We start from the raw sequence: 27,070 nt of genomic DNA on the forward strand, positions 1-27,070 counted from the left end.
CCGCCCTCCCGGTGCCCGCCCTCCCCACGCCGTCGGGGGCGGGCCCGGGCGGGGCTGTGGAAGCCGAACGCCGCGGGGTCAGGGCGTGCAGTCCGGGACGCGGGATGCTCGGCGCTCTACCTCGCGGCCCCTGAGGCTTCCCGTCTGCTTCGCCACTCGCCCGGCCGGCCTGGGGTCGCTGCCCGTCAGTCTCGAAAGGTAAGAAGCGCCCTCCGCATCCCGGTGTTGGCGCCCCAGTGGGCACTCCTGTGCCGCGAGACCCTCGGAGGCTCCGCTGGGGTCGGGAAATGCCCCCGGACCCTGCCACCTCCCCGGAGCCTGAAGGCGCAGGTGGACGGTGGCGGCCCCTCCACACACCCGCCTCGGCCCCAGGGGACGCTTTTAAGGGGTATTGGTTTCCACACCTCGGAGTCCCGAATTTAACTGAACCTGGCTCAGATGTTGCCGAGTGACTGAGACTGGCCACAGAACCTTGAAAAATCGCGTCTTGAGCTACTGTTTCTTTCCAAAAAGAAATCCTTTCTGATATACAAAAAGTATGAAATACAAGGATTAAATTAAAGACGGTCCTCATTAAGGAGGGCTTTAAGCTGACGACACGAGGGATAGACTTCCAAGCGTGAACTGGGCTTGCGGGCATTTGGGAAGCTGAGTAGATGGGGCGAACCAGGGCGTCCCAGGAACGCTGCACCCAACCCGTGGGACCAGAGCAGAGCAAACTCGAATGAACATATAAATGAAGCCTGTTTACACGAGCTGCTTTGGAACTAGAGATTTCCTCCCAATAAATACTATTCGTATATATACACACGAGCATGTGTATGTTGGTCAGAAGGGGCAAAATAACTTTGCTTCGTTTTCCATTTTATTCTTTCACGAATCATTGGTCCCATGGACATTAGCGTAATTCATTTACTTTTTCTGCAGCTATGAAGGGAGATTTAGAAGCGTTTGTCCTAGCTAGTTTCAGCAAAAACATGGGGTCTGAGGTTGGGTGATGCTGTTAACCGTTGAGAATATTCACAACTTTTCCCCACCTTCTCAGCTGATGCATTTAGAATTTGTCTATAAAGTTTACATACAAGAATGCTATGTAGAAGTATTTTCATATGTGTATAAAATATACCTAAGTTCTTAATTTCTTAGAACCATTCTCAAGCCAAACATTGTAAGAAGTCAGTCAAGGTATTGGGAACAACATGTTGAAAGAAAATAAGCAAGGTAGAAAGAAATTAAAGAGACATATTATGACTAATGTTATGATCATATTCCATATTATGATTGACAAGTAAGCTGGTCTGTTTTATAAGTCTTTTTCCATTCAGCTCTAAATATAGATTGTCTCACCATTCTATGTTTTACCGATCATTTTCATAAGAAAGAAGATGTGTTACAATCACAAAATCAGTAATGATTTGGGGCTTCAAAAATAAAAAGGTTATTGTGGTGGAAGCAAACAAATCTGAGAGAAGCCAGTTCAACTTTTGGGAGCTTGCTTCTTCTTAGTTTGGTTACCAGGTCTCAGTGACTTAAAAGAAGCATTGTAATTGTCTTAAGTGCTCACACTTGCCCAAGTGATATGATGCGTTCTGCAAGGATCTTACTGGGTGACTTTGGCCAGGTTTCCCAGTCCATGTTCGAGGAAAGAACTGGGTCAAATCTGTGGCTAATTCCACCCAAAATAATTTTCTTCTTCTTTCCTTTCTTTTCTTTTTTTTGGGGGTGGGGGTGGTGGGGAAGAGGAGAGAGCCCTAATCATCAGCATAGTTACGCTTCAAATCTCTGTTTCCCTTTCAGGAAGTACAGTATTTCCTTTGTTCAGCAGCTCTTGCTGAAAGAAAGCTAATAAGACACACCAGTTTCCCTTCTATTGAATTTTGGCTTATTTCAATCAGTCTTCTTAATTCCACTAATTTGTGCTCTTATCTGAAGAGATATAACATGTATTTGGAATATAATATACTTGCTTATTAAAATGATTAACTGTGGGCTGGGTGTGGTGGCTCACGCCTGTAATCCCAGCACTTTGGGAGGCCATGGTGGGCAGATCACAAGGCCAGACATCTGAGACCAACCTGGCCAACGTGGTGAAACCCCGTTTCTACTAAAAATACAAAAATTAGCCAAGCGTGGTGGTGCACACGTATAATCCCAGCTACTCAGGAGGCTGAGGTGGGACAATCACTTGAACCTGGGAAGTGGAGGTTGCAGTGAGCCAAGATCATGCCACTGCACTCCAGGCTGGGTGACAGAGCAAGACTCTGTCTAAAAAAAAAAAAAAAAAAAAAAAATATATATATATATATATATATATATATATATATATATATATATATAAACTGTGAATAATGGGGGGGACCATAAACATTAAGAAAGTATGTATTTGGTTATATTTAATATTAATACATAGTTTGCTAGACTCTAGTATGAAAGAACTGTCTTAAATGCCCAGTATCTTATTCTATAGTTGAATAGTCTATATAAAAATAAGTGCCTTTTCCAGCCGGGTGCGGTGGCTTATGCCTGTAATCCCAGCACTTTGGGAGGCTGAGGCGGGTGGATCATGAGGTCAGGAGATCGAGATCCTGCCTAACACGATGAAACCCCGTCTCTACTAAAAATACCAAAAATTAGCCGGGCATGGTGGTAAGCGCCTGTAGTCCCAGCTACTCAGGAGGCTGAGGCGGGAGAATGGCGTGAACCCGGGAAGCAGAGCTTGCAGTGAGCCGAGATCTCGCTACTGCACTCCAGCCTAGGCGACAGAGTGAGACTCCATCTCTAAATAAATAAATAAATAAAATAAAATAAGTGCTTCTTCCAACAAATAACTGAACCACAGGCCAGCAAGGTCTTCCCTACCCTCTTAGGTAGACTGGGAAGATTGCTGTGTGAACCACTGATCTCGTGGTGCATACCAGCAGCAACAAGTATTGCAGGACTGATGAAGATGATTGTTATTTGTCTGTTTTCTCCTTAGGCTGCCCTAAGCAAGGGAAGTCAGGGCCACATGGAGTTCACATTTAATTGTAGTATTCTGGGGTATCTTTTTTTTAAAAAGCTTTGATCACTTGGATGTAGCTCCTTGGAATTGATAAATGAAGCAATCCTGGTAATACACCAATTGTGCAAGGAAATGTTAGCCCATTTGTGGACGCCAGGCAGGGAGCATTTGGGTATACATAACACAATGCTAAATTAAAGTTTAGCAGAAATTTAGTAAATTTATCAGTGTGAAATGCCAAGCAGATAATGTGAAAATGTATCCAAATTGGCTATTAACTTTGATAAAATTAAGCAAATAACAATAAACTCTCCACTTAAGGATGTGCTGTAAAGAGAAGAGACTTTGGTGTTGTGCAAAGATAATCTTAGTGGGTGTTGGGCATACCTGCATATTCTTGACCTGTGAGTTATAATGGAATGAAAGGGGCTTGTATAATTATAAGTCATTGCCCCAGGGAAAATTAGTGTCCTCTCTAGTTTCCTTTCAATATCACTTAGGAAGTTTGAGTTTTAGAATGGTTTTGTTATTTAATGATTACTATTTTATCAATCATATTGAACGGAGCCATCATTTTTTGAGGTTCTAATTTCAGGTGTTTTTGGGGAAAAAAATCACAATCTGGACGTGAGAAAGGACATGAGGAGACTAAAGACCTGGGATTTTGCCAATCAGAATGAAACCAATGTTGAAAGACTTTTCAAATCTATTGTTGGTGGTACTCTGTGACTATGGTGAGTATTGTGAGTATACTTAATGCTATTGGTAGCAATAAGACATAAATATGACATTTATAAATGCATTGATGTTGATGACTCTTCATGAAGGAGGCAGGGTAGGGTATATAGTGCAGTGCTTTCTAAACTGTGACCCTTGCAACCCTGGGTTCTCTTACGCTTCAGTGATTCTGCGTGATTGATTCGTATTTCACTTTATATTTTTAACTCTTCAAAAAATAAAAAAACCAACTCTCTCAAATTTTAACAAATTGGAGGTAAGCATGTTACCTTGAGTTCTCTTTGATTTCCCAGTAATTCAGTGTGATAAATCACTTCATACACACATGCAATGATGTTGTATATATTAGGGTTCTACATAAGATTTCACTTGACAGAGTTTTGGTGCTAACATACATTTGGAACCAATCTGAATTTCAATCCTTGAAAGTTGCATGCTCTTAGAAAAGTTTCTTAATCTCTTTCAATCTCAGCAATAATATTGACTTTACAGGGTTGTTATGATAATATCAAGAATTCAAAACACCCTGAATAAGCAGATAGTAGGTGCTTAAAGTCTGTTCTCATCATTCGTTTCAACTAAAAATTGAGTTCATTTCTCAGAGAGCTTTATACAACTACTGAACAATAGAGTCAACAATATGATATAATCTTCACTACTTTTCTTTTGATGATTTCCAAATATTTCATAGACATCTAAGCAGTTGATTGCATGGCAGTGGAAATTGTTTTTGAATTTGGTAAAGAAATTGTGATCCAAGATATAGAGGACACTGGCTTGTGTGATGTGAATGGCATAGCTGGTTAAATGGACCAGAGCATGTGCTGTTCATTTCACTCAGTAGACCTCCTTTCTCAGTCTTTTCTTTTTTAAGAAGTTTATTTATACAAGAAGACACTGGATTTAAGGAAAGCCAATGTTGGATTCATTTATTTTAAAGTAATTTGGCCGGGCGCGGTGGCTCATGCCTGTAATCCCAGCACTTTGGGAGGCCGAGGTGGGCGGATCACCAGGTCAGGAGATCGAGACCATCCTGGCTAACAGTGAAACCCCATCTCTACTAAAAATACAAAAAAATTAGCCGGATATGGTGGCAGGTGCCTGTAGTCCCAGCTACCCGGAAGGCTAAGGCAGGGAATGGCGTGAATCCGGGAGGCGGAGCTTGCAGTGAGCCGAGATCGCGCCACTGCACTCTAACCTGGGTGACAGAGTGAGACTCTGTCTCAAAAAAAAAAAAGTAATTTATCTCTTCTTAAAAACAGATTACTCTGGCTGGATGCAGTGGCTCATGCCTGTAATCCCAGCACTTTGGGAAGCCGAGGCAGGCAGATCATGAGGTCAAGAGATTGAGACCATCCTGGCCAACATGGTGAAACCCCATTTCTACTAAAAATACAAAACTTAGCTGGGTGTGGTGGCACACACCTGTAATCTCAGCTACTTGGGAGGCTGAGGCAGGAGAATCGCTTGAACCCGGGAGTCGGAGGTTGTGGTGAGCCGAGATTGTGCCACTGCACTCCAGCCTGGGCAACAAGAGCAAAAGTCCTTCTCAAAAAAAAACAAAAACAAAAAACAAAAAAATAAATAAAAAACAAAAACAAAAAAACACAGATTACTCTACATGTAACAGCCTTCTACAAAAAAGTATGTGTTCTTGGTTTCATAATGATAAATAAAGCATCGAAATTCTTCATTTAAACAAATTATACAAGGGTGTTTGTTGTTAATAGCAAAATTTCTTACTGGAATATGAAAATGAAAGTTGAATGAGCATAAAAAAAGAGCGTAGAAGTTGAGTGCACAAGCCACTGATAAAATAAAAAAAGGTATTGTCGTAGATCTGTTTTACCCCCGCTTTATCTCTACTTAATACTGATCAAAATATAGCATTACCTGTATATTATAGTAGTCAGGATGTGGTAGAACCAAATTGTAGTTTTTTGCTTGTTTTTTTGTTTTTTTGAGATGGAGTCTCGCTGTTGTCGGCCCGGATTGGAGTGCAATGGTGCAATCTCGGCTTACTGCACCCTCCACTTCCCGGGTTCCAGCAATTCTCCCGCCTCAGCCTCCCAAGTAGCTGAGATTACAGGCGCCCACCACCATGCCCAGCTAATTTTTGTATTTTTAGTAGAGACGGGGTTTCACCGTGTTAGCCAGGATGGTCTCGATCTCCTGACCTCGTGATCCACCTGCCTCAGCCTCCCAAAGTGCTGAGATTACAGGTGTGAGCCACCGCGCCTGGCCCAAATTGTAGTTTTCTAACAGGAGTTCTAAAGTAGCAAATTCTCTCTCTAGTACATACCTCCTATCTGCTGCTGCTGGAACCCATCAATTGCATCTTTGTTTTCCATTTCCAATGGGGCATGTGTGTCTTTTTCATTGACTGGCTCCCATCAAATCAGAATCTGATCTGCTTCATTGACAATCCCTGTCATACACAATAGACTGCTTTTTTTTTTTTTTAAGCCAGTCAAATGTAGTAGTTGGGGGTCATATACCAACTTTGGTGACACTAATGTTAATAAGTTCTGATAACCTGCTACCATTGGACCAGCCTGCGATAGACTTTCATTAGTTAACTAAGTGGTGTATGTCTCTTATTCTTAAATGGACCACAGAACCATCCTGCCCCCTTCAGATCCAAATTAGTATGACTTTGTTCTCAGACTTAAGCACTTCCTTGGGCTGTGGTAAGTGCTGGGGTCTCTTTACCCAGTAGTTCAAGAAAGGTACCGGGTTGGGTCTGATCCAGTACACAAGCTGCACCAGAATCAGTCACCTTCCTCAACTTTGAGTCATCTCCAAACAAAAGGGAATATCCCTCAACTAGTTTTTGCTTAATTGGAGAAAAAAAGAACTTTATCCTATTATGGTTTTCAAACAAGTGATAATCAAGCATTCAAGTCATCCAAGTTTAATGTCTTTTATTTCACCTCATCTCAAATGAGAACTAGGTGAAATGCTGTGCTAATTAAAAACTCCTGTGTGCCAAGATATTCATGTGCTGATTCTAATAATCATTGATTGCATATATATAAGGGTATTTTAAAGACTGCCAGCCCAAACAAAAAAACACATGGACCCCTTTGGACATATATATTCATGAGGCATATATAATAAGAATAATAATTTCATACTTCCACAAGTTGTTTTTCAAACCTAAAGGGAACTTCAGTCCCTTACATCTAGAACTGTTTCTTACTCTAGCCACGGGCCAGCTGACTGTTGTATTGCCAAATTCTGCCTCCTTTGATATATATTTGGATAGGATTCAAAATAGAAACAAGGATTCTTGTGTGTCTATTCTTTGCACTTTTCACTTAGGCTGCTCTGCTGGGTCTCTTTTTAAAAGATATGATTGATCCTAACAGAATGATACTTGAGAAGTAGTAGTCATCTGTCCTATCTAGGCAAATACAAGTTGCTGTAATGTCATTAAATTGCCAAGGACAAGCCTAGTTATTTCAAAAATGTTCACCCTATCCCTTTGGTTATCCATGCAGAATAAAGTGTCAACATTTCTTATCCATCTAAATATATCTGCCCCATACAAACTGAGGACACTGATTCCTTTACTGGTAAAAATTCCCCAGTGCTTGTCTTGAATATCAGAAAATAATAAATTTGAAATAAATTTAGGGTCTTACATTTAAAATAATCCAGAACAATTTGTATTGTGTCATTTAAATCAAGCTTTCTCTTCACTGTATATCCATTTTCCCCAAATATCTAAATAACAGAATCTTTGATTAACAATATGAGATACTGGGTTTCTAATCCTAAAAATTATTATTCTAGCTGTATAGATTTTCATTGCAGATATATCACATTGTTGAATGTTGTGAATTCAGAGTATTTACCACTAACTATTTTAAACCTAACTAAGAAAGATGAAGAAGGAACAGAACCACTTCCGAATGGAAAGAGCTCAATGGCCAGCTTCCAGGATCTGTGCTCAGTATCATTTTACATCATCCTTGGCTCAGTTCTAACTTCTGTTGTCTAAAATGCTGTTTTCTGCTGGGTGCAGTGGCTCATGTCTATAATCTTAGCAGTTTGAGAGTCTGAGGTGGACGGATTGCTTGAGCCCAGGAGTTTGAAACCAGTCTCTACAAAAAAAAAATTAGCTGGGTGTGGTGGCATGTGCCTGTAGTCCCAGCTACTCGTGAGGGCGAGGTGGGAGATCGCTTGAGCCCAAGAGGTTAGGGGTACAACGAGCAGTGATTGCGCCACTGCACTCTAGTCTCGGTGACAGCATGAGACCCTGCCTCAAAAAAAAATATTTAAAAATTCTGTTTTCATCAATGTCACTAATAGTTCTTCTCAAATGCACCTTTTAAAAACCAATTCTGACCACTTCATTTCAGTTCTTGGAGAAGCTGAATATCTTCTCTTGAGAGAGCCAGGCCATGTAGCACTAAGCAACGACACAGTGTATGTGGATTTCCAGTATTTTGATGGTGCTAATGGGACACTGAGGAATGTATCTGTCCTGCTGTTGGAGGCCAACACCAATCAGACTGTAACTACCAAGTACCTCCTGACCAACCAGTCCCAGGGAACACTCAAGTTTGAGTGCTTCTATTTCAAGGAGGCTGGTGACTACTGGTTCACAATGACTCCAGAAGCAACAGACAACAGCACTCCATTCCCCTGGTGGGAGAAAAGTGCCTTTCTGAAGGTGGAATGGCCTGTCTTTCACGTTGACTTGAATAGGAGTGCCAAGGCAGCAGAAGGCACCTTCCAAGTGGGCCTATTTACCAGTCAACCACTGTGCCCATTTCCTGTGGACAAGCCCGACATCGTAGTGGATGTCATCTTCACCAACAGTCTTCCTGAGGCAAGAAGAAATTCAAGACAGCCGCTGGAAATAAGAACCAGCAAAAGGACAGAACTTGCTCAAGGTCAGTGGGTTGAGTTTGGCTGTGCACCCGTGGGGCCAGAAGCCTATGTCACCGTGGTGCTGAAGCTGCTTGGGCGAGACTCAGTCATTACCTCCACAGGACCCATTGACCTGGCCCAGAAATTTGGATACAAACTGGTGATGGTGCCAGAACTCACATGTGAGTCTGGGGTAGAGGTGATGGTGCTGCCTCCACCATGCACCTTTGTCCAAGGAGTGGTCACTGTCTTCAAGGAGGCCCCCAGATCCCCTGGGAAGAGGACCATTCACTTGGCTGAAAACAGCCTGCCCCTGGGAGAGAGGAGGACAATTTTTAACTGTACTTTGTTTGACATGGGGAAGAATAAGTACTGCTTTGACTTTGGCATTTCAAGCAGAAGCCATTTTTCTGCAAAGGAGAAGGAGTGCATGCTAATTCAGAGAAATATAGGTTTGTATTGAGATTTTTTTTTAACATTTTAAACCAAATCCTTCATGTAATCAAAAATTATTTAGAATTTAGGTGAACTTTAGGTGAATTGTACCATCATTTTTATGGTTCATGCCTTATAATGTACCAATTGGCATTATCACCCTTAGCTGAAAAATTAAGAGTACTGGTAAACCTACTTAACCTCTTTACGTCTCATTTCCCCATCAGTAAAATAGAGGCAATACAAGTACATACTTCAGAGTCGTGGAGATTGAACGAAATCAACATGTAACACTCTCAGGATAGTGCCTGGGATTTAGGAAGTGCTGAATAAACATTATATGACATTTTAAAAATCCCATTATTAAATCATATGGTAAGTTCATGGCAGAGATTATTGGAATTCAAAGCCAAATCCCAAATTAGCAACTTCTGTCCTCCTCTAGCTGAGCATGTCTCTTCTCTCTTAAGTCATTCATTATAGGAATGCGGCCTTTTTAGTGAGAAATCAAAGCAAGATTTCTAAAAATGTATTGGGATTCTGTATTCTTTGTGTAATGCCCCACCTAATCATGAAGAAACGGGGTTATGACAATTCCATTAATTCCCTATGCTGCTCTTTGCATTTCTTTCCCTTTTCTTGGGGGAAGTCTGGTCTTAGTAAGTAGTTTAATTTGGCAGAAATGGTCTCATTCGTTTTTTATCTTTTTTGTTTTTGTTTTTGTTTTTTGAGACAGAGTCTCGCTCTGTCGCCCAGGCTGGATGGAGTGCAGTGGCGCGATCTCGGCTCACTGCAAGCTCCGCCTCCCAGGTTCATGCCATTCTCCTGCCTCAGCCTCCTGAGTAGCTGGGACTACAGGCGCCCACCACCAAGCCCGGCTAATTTTTGTAATTTTAGTAGAGACAGGGTTTCACTGTGTTAGCCAGGATGGTCTCGATCTCCTGACCTTGTGATCTACCTGCCTCGGCCTTCCAAAGTGCTGGGATTACAGGTGTGAGCCACTGCGCCCAGCCCACTTTTTATCTTTATCCCTGGTAAGCCCAGTGTCCCCTGACTACACAAGCCTGACTTTGTAACCCCCAGTGTTCCTTGCTGCAAATTTACCCACTTCCTCTCCTTAAGTCCCTTTCCTTTGGCTTTCTCCTCCGCCACTGGCCACTTCCCTCCTTGCACTTCCTTTTCTATCCAGCCTAGATTCCATGGCTTATACCTTTAACCACCCTCCTGCCATTTTCCTAAACTCCTTAGCCTCGTCCTTTTGATACGGCTGCCAGGACACACCCCAGCTCTGCACGTATCCAGCCATCTGCCAGCCACCCACTGCACCCAAGTTGCTAAGGCTGAGTGACAAGGTTACATCATGGTGGCCTGATGCCACCATGGGTGGATCATGCTTTCACCCTTGGCAGGGCCTGCATGCTGCTTAGCATGTCACCCAGGCCAGGTCTTGCTCCTGTTCTACACAACAAATGAGGTACAGGACTCCAAATCCAGGCACACTTCAGCCAGTGTCTTCATTGACCTTGATTCTGTGACACCACACTCGCCCTGCTCACCTCCCACCTCCCTGCTTGCTTCTTCACAGTCTCCTTGGCCCGCCAGTTCCACTGCCTATCTCTGTTAAGTGCTAGTTGTCTTCTCATTTACTCTTCACACACTTGCCAAGTGATTAGCCTTGATGCTGATGACTCCAGATGGACATCTCTTCCCTGCTCGTTCCCTGCCTCCAGGCACTGCATCCCTCAGATGTCTCCCTGGAACCTCAGAAGCAGCATTTCTGGACTAAGACTCATCCTTGTACCCCCTAACCCTGCTTCTCAGTGTAGGACTTCACCAACAATCTTACTGTTCAAACCAGAAGCCAGAAGTCTTCCTCTTCTTTACCTCCTATAAATGCTACATTACTGAGTCCTATGGCTTTGTCTCCTGGGTGTCTCAATCTCTCCACTTCTCCCCAGTTCCAGTGACACCACTTGGATTAAATCTCCATTACCCCTTGCCTAGACTCAGAACAGATTCCTAATCGGTTTCCATCTGTCCACTTCTTTCTCTCACTGCAGCCAAAAGGATTGTTTAAAATTCAGGTCAGCTGCTATTCTCCTTAAAACCTGTCATTTCACTAGGCATGAGGATGCAAATCCATAAAACCTTCCATGGTCAGGCTGCCCCCACATCCCCGCAGTCACCATCTCTGCACTGGGGCCCAGGACACCCTCCTCTCTCCTTCTCCTGGTTAACATTAACCCATCCTCCAAGTCTCCACTTGGGTTACTCTTCCATGAACTCAGGTTCAGTTCCTCTCCTGGAAGCTGGGGCAGCATCTTTTCATTCCTCTTTGATGGCATTTATCACTTCTGCCCTTGCTTGTTTAATGTCTTTCTCCCCCTATAAATCCCCTCTGCACAGCAGATGGGGGAAGCTCATTTGGTGGCAAAACCTGACTCGTGCTTCTATGAAGCTTTTTATGGTCTTTATTTGGCCCACTTAGTATGCCTGGCACATTCAGAGGTGCTCAATACATGCTTATTAAGTGAAAACTGAACTCAGATTTGGCTAGTCTCAACTAGGTATTAGGAGAAAAACAATTAGGTTGAAAGAATTTACTCATCTAAGATATTCTTTTTTTTTTTTTTTCTGGGACAGTCTTGCTCTGTTGCCCAGGCTGGAGGGCAGTGGCACAATCTTGGCTCACTGCAGACTCCACCTCCCAGGTTCAAGTGATTCTCCTGCCTCAGCCTCCTGAGTAGCTGGGATTACAGATGCGCCCCACCACGCCTGGCTAAATTTTGTATTTTTAGTAGAGACGGGGTTTTGCCATGTTGGCCAGGCTGGTCTTGAACTCCTGTCCTCAGGTGATCCACCTGCCTCGGCCTCCCAAAGTGCTGAGATTACAGGCATGAGCCACCGTGCCTGGCCCAATATTCTTGCCTTTTCAAAAGAAAATATTCATGGGGGAAAAAATGACTGAATTTAGCAGAAATGAATCAAAGGAAGTCAATAAATTGGGGCCATTTAATTAAGGTCACATGGGGGCAGGAGGTCCACCTTGGTGGTTTTCCCAGCTGCTGGGCTTTCCACAGATGCTTCCATTCCATGTCTAAAGGCTGGAGTTTTTCCCACAGCAGCAGCAGCAGGAAGACGCTGGAAAAGGGCAGAACGGGAGTGGTTCTCTGTGTGTCCAGGTGGAGGGTAGTCAGGGGCTCCCTGTGGGGCTGCCCCATGCAGCCAACTGCGAGACACATTAGAACAGTAGGGCTGGGGGCAGTAACTGGGGGGAGCTAAACATGCCTGGAGACCCTGGCTCTTGGTGTGGCAGACCATCTCTGACTCTGTTGGTCTGAGAAATGAAATTTATGCTTGAGACAGGAACCTCAGTGACTTCCTGTGTTTTTAGTGTATAAATTTATGACTGAATTGGGTTCTCCTTTTATTTTCTATCTCTGACCAGTAAAGAGTGTCTTTTTTGCCAAATGGTACCATTTAGGGACTCACCATAACTTGTGTGAGCCACTGACTCACACTGAATTTATTAGTTCCTTTTGAAACTAGAATAATAGTTTTTTGTTTGTTTGTTCTTTGTTTTTTTTTTTGAGATGGAGTCTCGCTCTGTTGCCCAGGATGTAGTGCAGTGGCGCGATCTGGGCTCACTGCAGCCTCCACCTCCCGGGTTCTAGCAATTCTCCTGCCTCAGCCTCCCAAGTAGCTGGGAATACAGGTATGCACCGCCATGCCTGGCTAATTTTTGTATTTTTAGTAGAGACGGGGTTTCACCATGTTGGTCAGGATGGTCTTGATCTCTGTTTTTATGTTTGTCTCTTCTTCCAAATATGTCTGAGGATCTTAGGATAATATGTAAATAACAATTGATAGCAAATACATAATGGATTTGCCAAAAATGACTATTTATAATCTTTATTCCACTTAATGGGATAAATATTTACATAGTGATTACTTTGCACCAGGCACTGTTCTAACTGTTTTATGGATATTAACCCATATAGTCCTCATAACAAGTTTATGAGTTCAACTCATTACATTGTCAATTTTATAGGTGATGAAATGGAGGCACAGAAAGGTTAGTAATTTGTCCAAGGTCAATGGTGTTTAAATAGAAGGGTCAGAACACAAATCCAGGTAGACTAGCTTGGGAGTTTAATTTGACCACTATTCTGTAACTGCCTTCTATGCAATTGACTGTCAATCCATGTATCAAACAGTACAAAGCTTTTAGATTGAAAAGAAAAGGTTCTGTTTTTTCCTCCTTAACTTACTGTTTCATCTTGTGCCACCCATCTCTTGGAACCCGTAATCACTTGGGAACCCACAGGCCCAAGCATAAGTATGATTTGTTCAATATAAGGAAGCCTTGTCTATGCAAAGAAAATCTGAACTGCTTATCCCAGGTGCTACTGCTCTTCCTACTGCTTATAGCTACTCCCTTATGTCTATAGAATTTTCTTATAATCATGATTTGTTTAGTTACCTTGGTTCCTTGAACAAAATGCCTTGCAGATGTGAATATTTCAAAGCTGTATTCCTTCAGATAGTTTTATGGGTAGAAACAAACCTCCCTTTTCATATTTAAGGCATATTTTGCTTATTCAAAATTAAAACACTCTATAATAGGCTGAAAGGCATTTAGCCTGGACAAACAGGTTGGTTATGTAGTGTGAGCACATGTATGGACATCTAAACAAGACAAAACAAAACAGCCTTTCATTCATGAAGTAGGACTATTTGGAGTATTGGTCATTTTGCTCTTCATTTCTAATATATGAACTACAGTTATCTAATGAGTTCCCATTTTGCCAAGTATTTTCCTCAAAGTTATTAGCAGAGATCTCAGGGATCAGATGGAGTTACTTAAGACATTTACAAATATTTGCCTACTTAAATTTGATCATTGCTTTGAGTGATTTCCTGTGTTTACTGTTTGATTAATTTGATTTAGAAATTGAGACATAAAAGCTTAGCTTAAATGTTCATTTTGTTTTATTGTTTGGTATCCTACAGGCTATGATTTTACTTTTTTTTTTTTTTTTTTTTTGAGAGGAGTCTCGCTCTCTCCCCCAGGCTGGAGTGCAGTGGCGCGATCTCGGCTCACCGCAAGCTCTGCCTCCTGGGTTAACGCCATTCTCCTGCCTCAGCCTCCTGAGTAGCTGGGACTACAGGCGCCCGCCACCACACCCGGCTAATTGTTTGTATTTTTAGTAGAGACGGGGTTTCACTGTGTTAGCCAGGATGGTCTTGAACTCCTGACCTCGTGATCCGCCTGCCTCGGCCTCCCAAAGTCCTGGGATTACAGGCGTGAGCCACCGTGCCTGAGCTATGATTTTACTTTCAAGGGAAAAGAACACAACATTTCAAAATGAGATTTTTTTGACATTAAGATTTTTGCCGGCTGCGGTGGCTCACGCCTGTAATCCCAGCACTTTGAGAGGCTGAGGTGGGTGAATCACTTGGTCAGGAGATTGAGGACCATCCCGGCCAACATGGTGAAACCTCATCACTACCAAATATACAAAAATTAGCCGGGCATGGTGGCACGTGCCTGTAGTCCCAGCTACTCAGGAGCCTGAGGCAAGGGAATTGCTTGAACCTGGGAAGCAGAGGTTGCAGTGAGCCAAGATTGCACCACTGCACTCCAGCCTGGGCTACACAGCAAGACTCCATCTAAAAAAAAAATATATATATATATATAATTATGTATATATACTTCTGGCAGGTATGGTGGCACACCCCTGTAAATCTCAGCACTCTAGGAGGCCAAGACAGATGGATAACTTGAGCTCAGGAGTTTGAGACCAGCTTGGGCAACATAGCAAAAAACCCGTCTCTACAAAAAATGCAAAAATTAGCCAGGGATAGTGCCATGCACCTGTAGTACCAGCTACTCGGGAGGCTGAGGTAGGAGGATCACCTGAGCAGGTGGAAGTCGAGGCTTCAGTAAGGCATGATCACACCACTGCACTCCAGCCTTGGCAGCAGAGTGAGACATTGTCTCAAAAAAAAACAAAAAAAATTATTCTAAGTCCCCTGTCTGTCATTACCCATCCAACCCCAACATCTATCAGATCCTGCCAACACTAGCCATCAAAACATACTCTGCGTAAAACACTCTTTTCATTCTTTATGGACGAAAACTTCTAATGCAGCCAAAGGTACACAAAGCACTACAAAACATAAAGAAAACATGTAGGGCAGATGCATTCTCAGGTGAGTCAAGTGGTGCAATCTTTGGAGTGAGTAATGGAATATGAGTTCCATTATTTATATATACATATAATTTTTTAATCTAACAAATATACTTTTTTAAATAAAAACTGATTTTTTTCTGATCCTCACTAGTGGAATTTTTATTTTTAGTTTGACAAATGACTTTATGCACTTAAATAAATTATATAAAGTAAAAGAGTTCAGAAGGAATAACAAAAGATTCTTAGCATGTGTAATTCTACCTTTTGTGGTCTTAAATGTGAGCATGGAGAAGGATAAACTGTATTGACTTAATTTTTAATTTAGATTTTACAGTAGTCGGATTTCCAGTAGATTTTCCCAAAATAAATCACAATACTATAACTCAGAGAGACTTTAATATGAGATTCTCAAAGCTTCTCAAGCAGGGGGGCTTAGTATGGGAACATCTCTGAAGCTTTGAAGACAAAGCCAGCTCATTGTTACGCTGTATGAGGAGCTCCAGTGTGATCTCGGAGGCACAGAACCAATACTGTGTTCACTTGGACCTCTAGATGGAACATAATTAGCACATCTCAGTTGATGTTGGTCCAGGATACTGGTTTGTAATCCTCCCACTCTTGTGAAAATCCTTTTAATTGCTGTAAAGAACTCATATTCCATTACTCACTCCAAAGATTGCACCACTTGGCTCACCTGAGAATGCATCTTCCCTACACGTTTTATGTTTTGTAGTGCTTTGTATACCTTTGGCTGCATTAGAAGTTTCTGTCCATAAAGGATGAAGAGAGTGTTTTATGCAGTGTGTTTTGGTGGCCAGTGTTAAGATCTGATAGATCTTGGGGTTGGATGGGTACTGATAGACAGAATTATTAAAATAATTCTTTTTTTTTTTTTTGAGACAATGTCTCACTCTGCTGCCAAGGCTGGAGTGCAGTGGTGTGATCGTGGCTTACTGAAGCCTCGACTTCCCTTGGCTCAGGCGATCCTCCTACCTCAGTCTCTCGAGTAGCTGGTACTACAGGTGCATGGCACTATCCCTGGCTAGTTTTTGCATTTTTTGTAGAGATGGGTTTTTTGCTATGTTGCCCAGGCTGGTCTCAAACTCCTGAGCTCAAGTGATCCACCTGCCTTGGCCTCCCAGAGTGCTGGTATTTACAGGAGCGCACCACCATGCCTACCAGAATAATTATTTATAGGGAAATTACTCATTTGTTCTGTCTGGCAGTGATTACATATCTGCTTAGATGAGAAATTCACATTTATCAATCAATAATGGCTGGGAGGGTTTTGTGTGTATTTTGAAGCTCCGGTGTTAGGTACATCCTCATTTAGGATTAAGGTTCCTTGCTGAATTGACCCTTTTATCACTATATAATGTTGATCTTTATCCCTGGTAATATCCCTGGTTCTGCAGTCTATTTTGTTTGATATTAATGTAGTTACTCTAGTTTTCTTTTCATTAATGTTCATAAGGCATATCTTCCGTTTTTTTACTTTTAACATATATATGTCTCTATATGTAAAGTGGGCTTTAAAAAAAACATAGTTGGATCATGCTTTTTTATCTAATCTGACAATCTATGTCTTTTAACTTAGTGTTTAGATTATTTAGTTTTATCATTATATGGTTGGATTTATTTTGCTGGATTTATATTTGTTACATCCATTCTGCTTTTTCATCTTTTTTTCTGCCTTATTTTAGATTAATTGAATATTTTAATGGTTTACTTTAACTACACTATTGGTTTATTGTTTATACCTTAAAAATATATTTAGTGGGCTGGGCGCCATGGCTCACACCTGTAATCCCAGCACTTTGGGAGGTCGAGGCAGGCAGATCACTTGAGATCAGGAGTTCAAGACCAGCCTGACCAACATGGTGAAACCCCATCTCTACTAAAAATTCAAAAAACTTAGCTGGGCATCGTGATGCACACCTGTAATCCCAGCTACTCGGGAGGCTGAGGCATGAGAATCGCTTGAACCTGGGAGGCGGAGGTTGCAGTGAGCTGAGATCACGCCATTGCACTCCAGCCTGGGCAACAGAGCAAGACTCTGTCTCAAAAAAAAAAATATTTAGTGGTTGTCCTAGAGTTTATAATATATATGTTTACTCTCAGTCTACCTCCAGGTATTATATTGCTTCACATGTAGTATAAGGACTTTTGAACAATACACTCCCAATTCACTCCTCCCATTCTTTGTGTGATCGTTATCATAATTTTACTTTATATATGCTATTAAACACTTAATACGGCCAGGTGCGGTGGCTTATGCCTGTAATCCCAGCACTTTGGGAGGCTGAGGTGGGCAGATCACCTGAGGTCGGGAGTTCAAGACCAGCCTGACCAACATGGAGAAACCCCGTTTCTACTAAAAATACCAAAAGTTAGCTGGATGTGGTGGTGCATGCCTGTAATTCCAGCTATTCGGGAGGCTGAGGTAGGAGAATCGCTTGAACCCAGGGTGGTGGAGGTTGTGGTGAGCTGAGATGGCACCATTGCACTCCATCCTGGGCAACAAGAGTGAAACTCTGTCTCAAAAACATAAACAAAAACAAAACAAATAATACATTGCTGCTATTTTGTTTTAGACTATCAGTGATATTTTAGAGCATTTAAAAATGAGAAAAATGATTTTTACCTTTATATATACCATTGCCGGCACTCTTCATTTCTTTATATAAATGCAGATTTTTGTCTGGTAACATTTTCTTTCTGCCCAAAGGATTTCTTTGAACATTTCTTGTATTGAAGGACTGCTAGTAATACATGATCTCCATTTTTGTTTTTCTGAAAAAGTCTTTATTTCTCCTTTATTTTTGAGGTATATCTATATATATCTATATATATCTATATATCTATATATAGATATATATATATTTTTTTTTTTTACTGGGGTGGTAGCTTTTTCTTTCGGTACTTTAGAGATGACATTCTGTTATCTTCTGGCTTGGATAATTTTGTCAAGAAGTCAGCTGTAATTCTTACTGTCATTCTTCTCTGGTGGTATATTCTCCCACCCTTCAGCCACAGCCTTCAAACTTTTTGGTTTGGTTTTGGTTTTCAGCAGTTTGGGTACAGTATTGCTTTTTGTATTTATCCTGCATTGTGTTTTCTGAGCATCTTAGATATGTGGTTTGGGGTCTTTCATTAACTTTGGAGAGTTCTTGGACTTATTTATTGTGTCCTACTCTACCTTCTTCTCCTGGTATTCCAGTTACATGTATGGGAGTCTGATATTGCCCCACAGCTCTTAGGTCTTCTATTCTGTTTTATGTACTCTTTTTTTCCTCTTTGTGTTTTTTAGTTTGGGACATTTCTATTTACCTGTATTCACATTTACTGTTTCTTTCCTCAGCTGTGTGTCAAGTCTATTGATGAGCCTTCTTCATCTGTGTTACCATATTTTAAAATTCTAATATTTCCATTTGACTGTTTAGTTTCTAACAGTCTGATGAAATTTTCCATCTGTTTATGCATCTTGTTCACCTTTTCCACTAAAGTTTTTGGCATATTTATCGTAGCTATTTTACATTCTCTGTCTGAGAGTTTTAATATCTGGGTCAGATCTGAGTCTGGTTATCTTGATTACTTTGTCTCTTAATAGTTTTATGGTTTTTTTCCTTGCTTTTTGTGCCTAATAATTTTGAGTTGAAAGCTGGACATCTTGTTTGAAACTATAGACATGGAGGTATTTATGCCTCGAAATGGTCATACCTCTGTTTTTGCTAGGCCTTTAGTTTGGGTATTGGGTTAATATAGTAAAGAATTGAGCTATGTTTGGGTTTTTACCATTGTTATGGCTACCCTCAGTGCTTATCACATTTGACATTTTTCTAGTGTTATTTTGTGTTTAGGGAAGGCATTGCATGACTATAGGGGTTTTCTCCATGCTTCTGTCCCACCCTTAGCTTTAGGTGTGAGCCTGCACATCAGAGAGGCTTTCATCTTTTGCTATGCCTCTTCCCCAGAAGTAGACTGTTGTTATTTGATATTTGGCACTTGCTAGCCTGGAGTAGAGGGAGGGCATTCCCTTGTACTAGTTCAGCCTCAGTCTTAGGCAAGTGCTGTGTTCCTAAGTTTCAGGAATGGGACCTTCTTGATGATCCCGCCCCTCCCCAGTGGTAGATGATCTCTAATAGTCTGGGTCCAGGATATTTTTGGCTCTTCCCCAAGGATGAAGGAATTTCTTTTTCCATTCTCTAGAAGCAGTTGATATAAACTGGTGCTCTTACGGTAATAGGGTTTGAGGCCTTTCCCCAAGTGGTTGAAGCTTTTATTCAGTAGAAGAAATGGAGAGAGGACAGGTGAGGTTCTGTGTCTTTTCCACAGTGCTGCCCCTTCCCTCCCTGGGCCTCCACCATGAGGGAGGCTTTGTCTGGTCTTGCACCTGCCCCCAGTGCTTCTTGTATTTGATGAGATCTGTGGAGAAGAGTCTACAAGTGGGTATAAATTCTGCTTGTGTATGTGAGTCGTAGGGGTTCTATATTCTGTGCTAGTCCACTAGGCTTTTGGCAGTTCATTACATTTTTAAGTGAACTCTTCTCACCACCTTGTATGCGGCCTGGTGTCTGCCCCTGGTAAACAAGAGTTGCATCTCATTTTTCCTTGGAAGATGCTATCTTTCCTTATATTGCAGGATAGTTAGTTGTCCTGCGACCTCAGCTCTTTTCTGGGTTCTAGAAAGCTTAAGATTTTAAAATTATACAGCTTTTCTTTGTTTTAAAGTTAGGAGCAACTCTTTTCAGCTTTCTTCGTCTCTGGGAATGCTTTAACTCACGGGCTTTTCAAGACCTGAGATTTGAGTTTTGCTGTTTCATTTGGGTGCAGTTAAATACTGATTCTCAAATGAACTAGCATTAAAAGCATAACTTATATCCTTGCAGAAACTTGGGGACTGTGGCAGCCATGGAGCCAGTGTAGTGCCACATGTGGGGATGGTGTCAGAGAGCGTCGCCGAGTGTGTCTCACTTCCTTCCCCTCCAGACCTGGCTGCCCTGGAATGTCCTTGGAGGCCTCCCTGTGTTCCCTGGAGGAGTGTGCTGGTAGGTATTCTTGCTTCCTTCGGGAGTCTCTCCTCAGAGCCTTCATCAGAAGGAATATTGAACCCAGGCCTGCCTGACAGTTACCAGTCTGAGATCAGGAGTAGACTCATTAATGCTCTGTGATTGCTGTTGGTTGTACTAACCCTGTATTTGTTAGTGTATCTAAGACTGGGAATAGCTGGGAGAGTAGCTTACCAGGGAGATAATGGGATTTACCACTGTAGAAGATAAGGAAATATTAAGGATTCAGACATTAAATAATTTCTAAAAATGCAAAAAATGGGGAAAGGATCATTTCCTTATAAGATTTTTTTGTTTTTTCTCCCTCTGTTTCTTCCCACCAAAACTGTGGAAAAACAGTTTTCCTTAATTTTTCTCCCTATCAACCCAGAAAAGCCAGGGGACCACATAGATCATTATTTGTCAAAATGGGGCAAGACTCCCTGTCCTATACCCTGAGTGGCCTAAGTTATTCCTTACTGCCCCTACCCAGAGGGACATTTCTTCATGCTATCACCCGAGGACTGGCCTTTTCTGCATCTTCTAAGCGTCTTCAAGGCACATACTCGTAGCTGGTCAGTGAGTATTTGAAGTAAATAGTCTATAGATATGTTGCTCACATGGCTCAGTTAGGTTTGCCCCAGCTTATGGGGCTAAATCCCGTTCATTTACCGTGAGTTACACACTGAATAGTCCTTGCTTTTTCCACACACCATCCTGCCTCCTGACAGACAATCCACATTTACTTTGCCAGCCTCTGCTCTGGTCCTGACTCTTAGATAAAAGTCCTTGTGTCAAGGACTTTATCTTGTCCTTGTACTCTCCAATTCCAGGTTAAAAGACCATCTTAGTTCCTTGTTTCTTTGGGATATGGAGGAGTTATGTGCGTTTCTGTGTTTGGATCTCAGAGTACCTTTTAGCCCAAACCACAGGCACCTGGCAACATCTCAGCCAGTGTCCCTACCTGTGGCCTTAGAAAATCCTTTTTGCTATATCATTTTTCCAGTCAGTATCATAGGCCTTGTTCCCTTCATTCCAGCATTTTTAGGACATTATTCTTTCTCCTATTTTTTTTTCTTATTGTAGCTTCCCCTTCTCCTAGCTTCCATCTGCCTGTCTTTCATAGGCCCCACCCTGAATCCATTATTTCTTCAGTGATATACTGTTGTCTAAGGCTCTCTTCTCTGTCTGCTCTTTTCTTTATAAGTCCTCTTCACTTTCCACAGCACCTTCCTTGTGTATAACTTCCCTCAAATACACCTTATTCTCTCAATTCTGGGATGGGATCATGTGTTCAGACATTTCATATCTGAGTTCCATAACACTCAGATGAATTTAAACTCAGTGGCCACTGGTGACTACTAATCTTTTATATGTGACAATATTTATTTATTGTTATTACCATTAATTGGTTATCTGCTATGTGACAACATTTAAAATACATTATCTCACTTAAGTCTCACAGTAATTCCACAAGGTAGGTATCATTATGCTGGGCTCAGACCTCTTGAGAGCTTACTGCCTGCCAGGCATTTTTCTAAGGACCTTGCACACATAAAGTAGGCATATTCTTATCTCCACATTGCAGATGAGGACCCTGTGGGATAGGGAGGGTGGGTGGCCTGTCCAAGATCATGAAGCTAGAAAGTAGGGGCACTGGATTTGACTCCTTGCTAAGCTACCTATCTTGAATACCTTGCCTTTATATACAGGCCAATCTGGCTTTCTAGAAGAAGCATCAACAACCTGGAATTAACAATCATTTTTGAGAAATGTGATATTATGTCATATTCTGGCATCTTCTTTTTTTTTTTTTTTTTTTTTGAGACGGAGTTTCGCTCGTTGCCCAGGCTGGAGTGCAATGGTGTGATCTCGGCTCACGGCAACTCTGCCTCCCGGGTTCAAGTGATTCTCCTGCCTCAGCCTCTGGCATGTGCCACCACGCCTGGCTAATTTTTGTATTTTCAGTAGAGATGGGGTTTCTCTATGTTGGTCAGGCTGGTCTCAAACTCCCGACCTCAGGTGATCCGCCTGCCTTGGCCTCCCAAAGTGCTGGGATTACAGGCGAGAGCCACTACGCCCAGCCGGCATCTTAATTCTTTAATAGTGAGTAGGAACTGGAAATTTGTGCATTCTAAGTTAGCAAGAAGGTAAGTCCTACAGACTTGCCTGCCTCTACTATAAGTGGTCCTCAGATACTGCTTATGTGGATAAAAATGATCATTTCTTCCAAGTGTTCTCTTTGTCCTAGTCAACCTATTTTCCATTCTTTGGAAATGTAAAGATATATTCACAGGCTGCATAGCATCAACAATCTCCTTTACTTCAGGTGAAAGAGGAAAAACTAGAGATAGAGATGGGCGAGGCCAGCAGCTTTTGGGCTTTTCTCCAGCTGTGATTTTAAAGGAAGCCAGCCAGAGTAAAAAGATAACAGAGTCAAGTGAAGAGGTTCATGGTGTGTAATAGCAATGCTGCTACCCACTGTCATGAGCAGCCACTGCCGGTGAAGGAAGTGATACATCAGGGAACAAGCCTTTCATCATTCAACTGTTTTTACTCGTTTGGGAGTTCAGAGGTTGGTTTGGCTTTAAAAGAATGTTCTTATGCCAAGGTCTGAATGTAGTTCTACATTATATGGTCTATCTTGTTCAACAACAGAGTAGTATAATTAAATTGCTGTTGCACTGATATTCCATCTGGTGGAATATTGATCATTTTGCTATTGCCTTTTTAATAATGAAGGAACGAATCAATCAGTTAAACTAGTGTTTATTGAGCACTATGCAAGTTACTGTGACTGTGGTTGGGAATGTATTAATAAGATATGACTGTCTTGAAGGGGCTCATAGTAGCTCAGAAAGCACATAAACAGGCTTAATACTCAATACAATATTATAGGGCCTGCAATGAAAAATGTACCCACAGCTTGCTATAGAAGCTTTCAGGAGAGACAATCCAAGCCCAAAACATCTCCAGTCTTGGAGGAAGTGATACTTTTTTTTTTTTTTTTTTTGAGACAGAGTCTTGCTCTGTTGCCCAGGCTGGAGTGCAGTGGCATGATCTCAACTCACTGCAACCTCCGCCTCCTGGGTTCAAGCGATTCTACTGCCTCTGCCTCCCAAGTAGCTGGGACTACAGGTGCACACCACCACACCTGGCTAATTTTTCGTATTTTTGGTAGAGACGAGGCTTCACCATGTTGGCCAGGCTGGTCTCAAACTCCTGGCCTCAAGTGATCCACCCACTTCGGCCTCCCAAAGTGCTGGGATTACAGGCATGAGCCACCACACCCGGCCAAGGAGGTGATATTTGAGTTGAAGTTTGGAAGCTGAGGTGTCCCTCAGGTGAAGTAGGTGAAAATGGGAGTTTTAGCAAAGGGAGCAATGAATGAAGGCATGGAAGATGGCACATTAAGACCTGGAGAACTGAAAGTAGTTTAGTGTGTCTGGATGATAGTGTGCCAGAGAGGGGTGGGAGACGTGAGGCCAGCCAAGTAAACAGGATTCATATCCTGAGGGGCCTTGAAGGTTGGGACCTGTGTTTTCGTGGTATCTCTGGTTGTAGCAAGGAGTATAAATCAGAAGGTTAGGCATGGCAGCAGATGTACCTCTTGAGAAAAAAAGCCATAGGACTGGCTTTTTCCTGTTGGGAAAAAAAGCCATAGGACTGGTGACCAAAGGGGAAAGAGAGGGGAGGGTCAGGTGGCATTAGTTGGTCTCAGGTTTCCGGGTGTTTCAGTGGCAGTACAGGTGGAGGCTCCAGGTGGTGCCTGCATTTTGATAAAACATTTTGATTACCGTGGGACAAACCAGTTTGAGGAGGGAAAAAGAAGAAAAGTACCCCTCACAATGGCAGGTAGGAAGGGGAGTGAATGGCTGAAAATAGAAGAGAGAGAATGCAGAGGCTTTAACACTTAGGAAAGACAATTTCTGGATAATAGAAGGGGGAAATGAGTTGTATTATGTATTGCCAAGTCTTACTTTCGTCAGTTAATTTCCCTTAAGATGTACATATGTAGGAACCTAAATTTGGCCTACCTAAATCATTTTGCATTTCACATTTTATACTTGGTATTTTCCGATGTGCCTCTCAGAGGTACATTTAACAATAGGTACCACGTTTACATTATCCTAAGTGAACACTGACTTTTATCTTGAAAATTTCTGGCCGGGCACAGTGGCTCACATCTGTAATCCCAGCACTTTGGGAGGCCGAGGTGAGCAGATCATGAGGTCTGGAGTTCAAGACCATCCTGGCCAACATGGTGAAACCCTGTCTTTACTAAAAATTAAAAAATGAGCCAGGCGTTGTGACATGTGCCTATAGTTCCAGCTACTCAGGAGGCTGAGGCGGGAGAATCACTTGAACCGTGGAGGCGGAGGTTGTTGCAGTGAGCCGAGATTGTGCCACTGTGCTCCATCCTGGGCGACAGAGCAAGACTCCATCTCAAAAAAAAAAAAAAAAAAAAAGAAAATTTCTACATGCTACATCTGTGTGGAAACTTGGAGGCCAATTCCAGCAGGAGCTGGTGAGCATGGGAGTCACCTTGATTATGGCTTACCAGGTAACCTCGCTTCTGTGGGTCTCTGTTTTTGCAGTGTTTCCCCTTTGGTGATCTTGTTTGGCTTCAGCTGCAAGCAGAAATCCACATGTAAGACCAGAAATCCCAGTCCTTGTTTATTTTCCGTCATTCCTTAACTGCTAGATAATTAGAGTGAGTGACTCAGAGACCTTAAAACCGTGCAGAGCAAACAATACTAGAAAATACATATTTGGGCTGGGCACAGTGGCTCACACCTGTAATCCCAGCACTTTGGGAGGCCAAGGTGGGTGGATCATAAGCCAGGAGTTCGAGACCAGCCTGCCCAATATGATGAAAACCCAGCTCTACTAAAAATACAAAAAAATTAGCCAGGCATGGTGGTGCATCCCTGTAATCCCAGCTACTTGGGAGGCTGAGGCAGGAGAATTGTTTGAGCCTGGGAGACGGAGGTTGCAATGAGCCGAGATCACACCATTGCACTCCAGCCTGGGCAATAGAGCAAGACTCCATCTCAAAAAAAAAAAAAAGGAAGAAAAAGAAAAAGTAAAAATACATCTGTTCCTCTGTGTTTTTTGTTTGTTTGTTTTGTTTTGTTTTTTTTGCAGCTTTCCAGCCATCCAGCCCATCTCCTCTTCAGCCCCAGGGTCCAGTGAAGTCCAACAACATCGTGACTGTCACTGGTATATCCTTGTGCTTGTTCATCATCATTGCCACTGTGCTCATCACGCTGTGGAGGAGGTTCGGCCGCCCAGCCAAGTGCAGCACACCTGCTCGACACAACTCCATCCACTCCCCCAGCTTCCGGAAGAACTCGGACGAGGAGAATATCTGCGAGCTGAGCGAGCAGCGCGGGAGCTTCTCGGATGGGGGAGACGGGCCCACGGGGAGTCCAGGGGACACAGGCATCCCTCTGACCTACAGGCGGAGCGGGCCGGTGCCTCCCGAGGACGATGCCTCTGGCAGCGAAAGCTTCCAGTCCAATGCCCAGAAGATAATCCCACCTCTGTTCAGCTACCGCCTTGCCCAGCAGCAGTTAAAGGAGATGAAAAAGAAAGGTCTGACGGAAACTACCAAAGTGTATCACGTGTCTCAGAGTCCCCTGACAGACACTGCCATTGATGCGGCCCCCAGCGCTCCCTTAGATTTGGAAAGCCCGGAAGAAGCTGCAGCAAACAAGTTCCGGATCAAATCCCCATTTCCGGAGCAGCCTGCGGTCAGTGCCGGGGAAAGGCCTCCCTCCAGGCTGGATCTAAGTGTGACTCAGGCCAGTTGTGCCATAAGCCCCAGCCAGACTCTGATCCGCAAGTCACAGGCGAGGCACGTGGGCAGCAGAGGGGGCCCGTCCGAGAGGAGCCATGCCAGGAACGCCCATTTCAGGAGGACAGCGAGTTTCCATGAAGCCAGGCAGGCCCGGCCGTTCCGAGAGAGGAGCATGTCCACTCTGACTCCACGGCAGGCCCCTGCCTACAGCACTAGGACGCGGACCTGCGAGCAGGCAGAGGACAGATTTAGGCCTCAGAGTCGAGGTGCCCACCTGTTTCCTGAAAAACTGGAGCATTTCCAAGAGGCAAGTGGAACCGGTGGTCCATTAAACCCTCTCCCTAAATCCTACACTTTGGGGCAGCCCTTGAGGAAACCAGACCTTGGGGATCGCCAGGCAGGATTAGTGGCAGGAATTGAGAGAACAGAGCCCCACAGAGCTCGTCGGGGACCATCCCCCAGTCACAAGAGTGTCTCAAGGAAGCAGTCTTCTCCCACATCCCCCAAAGATAGCTACCAGAGGGTCAGTCCTCTGAGCCCTTCTCAGTGTAGAAAAGACAAGTGTCAAAGCTTCCCCACTCACCCTGAGTTTGCCTTCTATGACAATACGTCATTTGGCCTCACTGAGGCTGAGCAGAGGATGCTGGACCTCCCAGGATATTTTGGGTCAAATGAAGAGGATGAAACCACAAGTACACTTAGCGTGGAGAAGCTGGTGATCTAGACTGAGAATCAGCCTGAGCTTTACACAGCTAGGGTCTGCTACTCGCGTTTTGTAGACTTTTGTGTAACTATTTATACCGTAGGACAGAATGTGAGGAGGAAGTAACACACACAGAGGAGGATGTGTGTGTATGCATGTGTTTGAATTCACAAGGAAGAAATTATTTATCTTGAGCTTTTTCCTTTGTTATTCAATTTCTATTGATTTATTAGTAATAATGATAATAAAATGTAAACGAGCAAA

The 27,070-nt window shown here is 42.9% G+C and overlaps 1 protein-coding gene across 4 annotated transcripts; it reads left to right on the plus strand.

Annotated features, from left to right (window-relative positions):
• Positions 1 to 27,070, plus strand: THSD1 (thrombospondin type 1 domain containing 1). Of its 4 annotated transcripts, none has more exons than XM_024257616.3 (5): positions 1 to 198; positions 3,584 to 3,735; positions 8,107 to 9,072; positions 20,142 to 20,300; positions 25,449 to 27,070. In XM_024257616.3, exons 2-5 carry the CDS (start codon positions 3,678 to 3,680, stop codon positions 26,825 to 26,827), a joined length of 2,562 nt encoding a protein of 853 aa, XP_024113384.2. In that variant the 5' UTR covers positions 1 to 198; positions 3,584 to 3,677; the 3' UTR covers positions 26,828 to 27,070.

Source organism: Pongo abelii, chromosome 14, assembly GCF_028885655.2.
Source record: "Pongo abelii isolate AG06213 chromosome 14, NHGRI_mPonAbe1-v2.0_pri, whole genome shotgun sequence".
In the NCBI taxonomy this organism is placed as follows: Eukaryota; Metazoa; Chordata; class Mammalia; order Primates; family Hominidae; genus Pongo; species Pongo abelii.

Excerpts from the sequence above, each read along its gene's own strand:
- THSD1 (XM_024257616.3), top strand. The coding sequence starts at position 3,678 with ATGAAACCAATGTTGAAAGACTTTTCAAATCTATTGTTGGTGGTACTC. Across the intron at positions 3,736-8,106 it reads GGTGGTACTCTGTGACTATG|TTCTTGGAGAAGCTGAATAT; the intron begins GTGAGTATTGTG and ends ACTTCATTTCAG. Across the intron at positions 9,073-20,141 it reads GCTAATTCAGAGAAATATAG|AAACTTGGGGACTGTGGCAG; the intron begins GTTTGTATTGAG and ends ATATCCTTGCAG.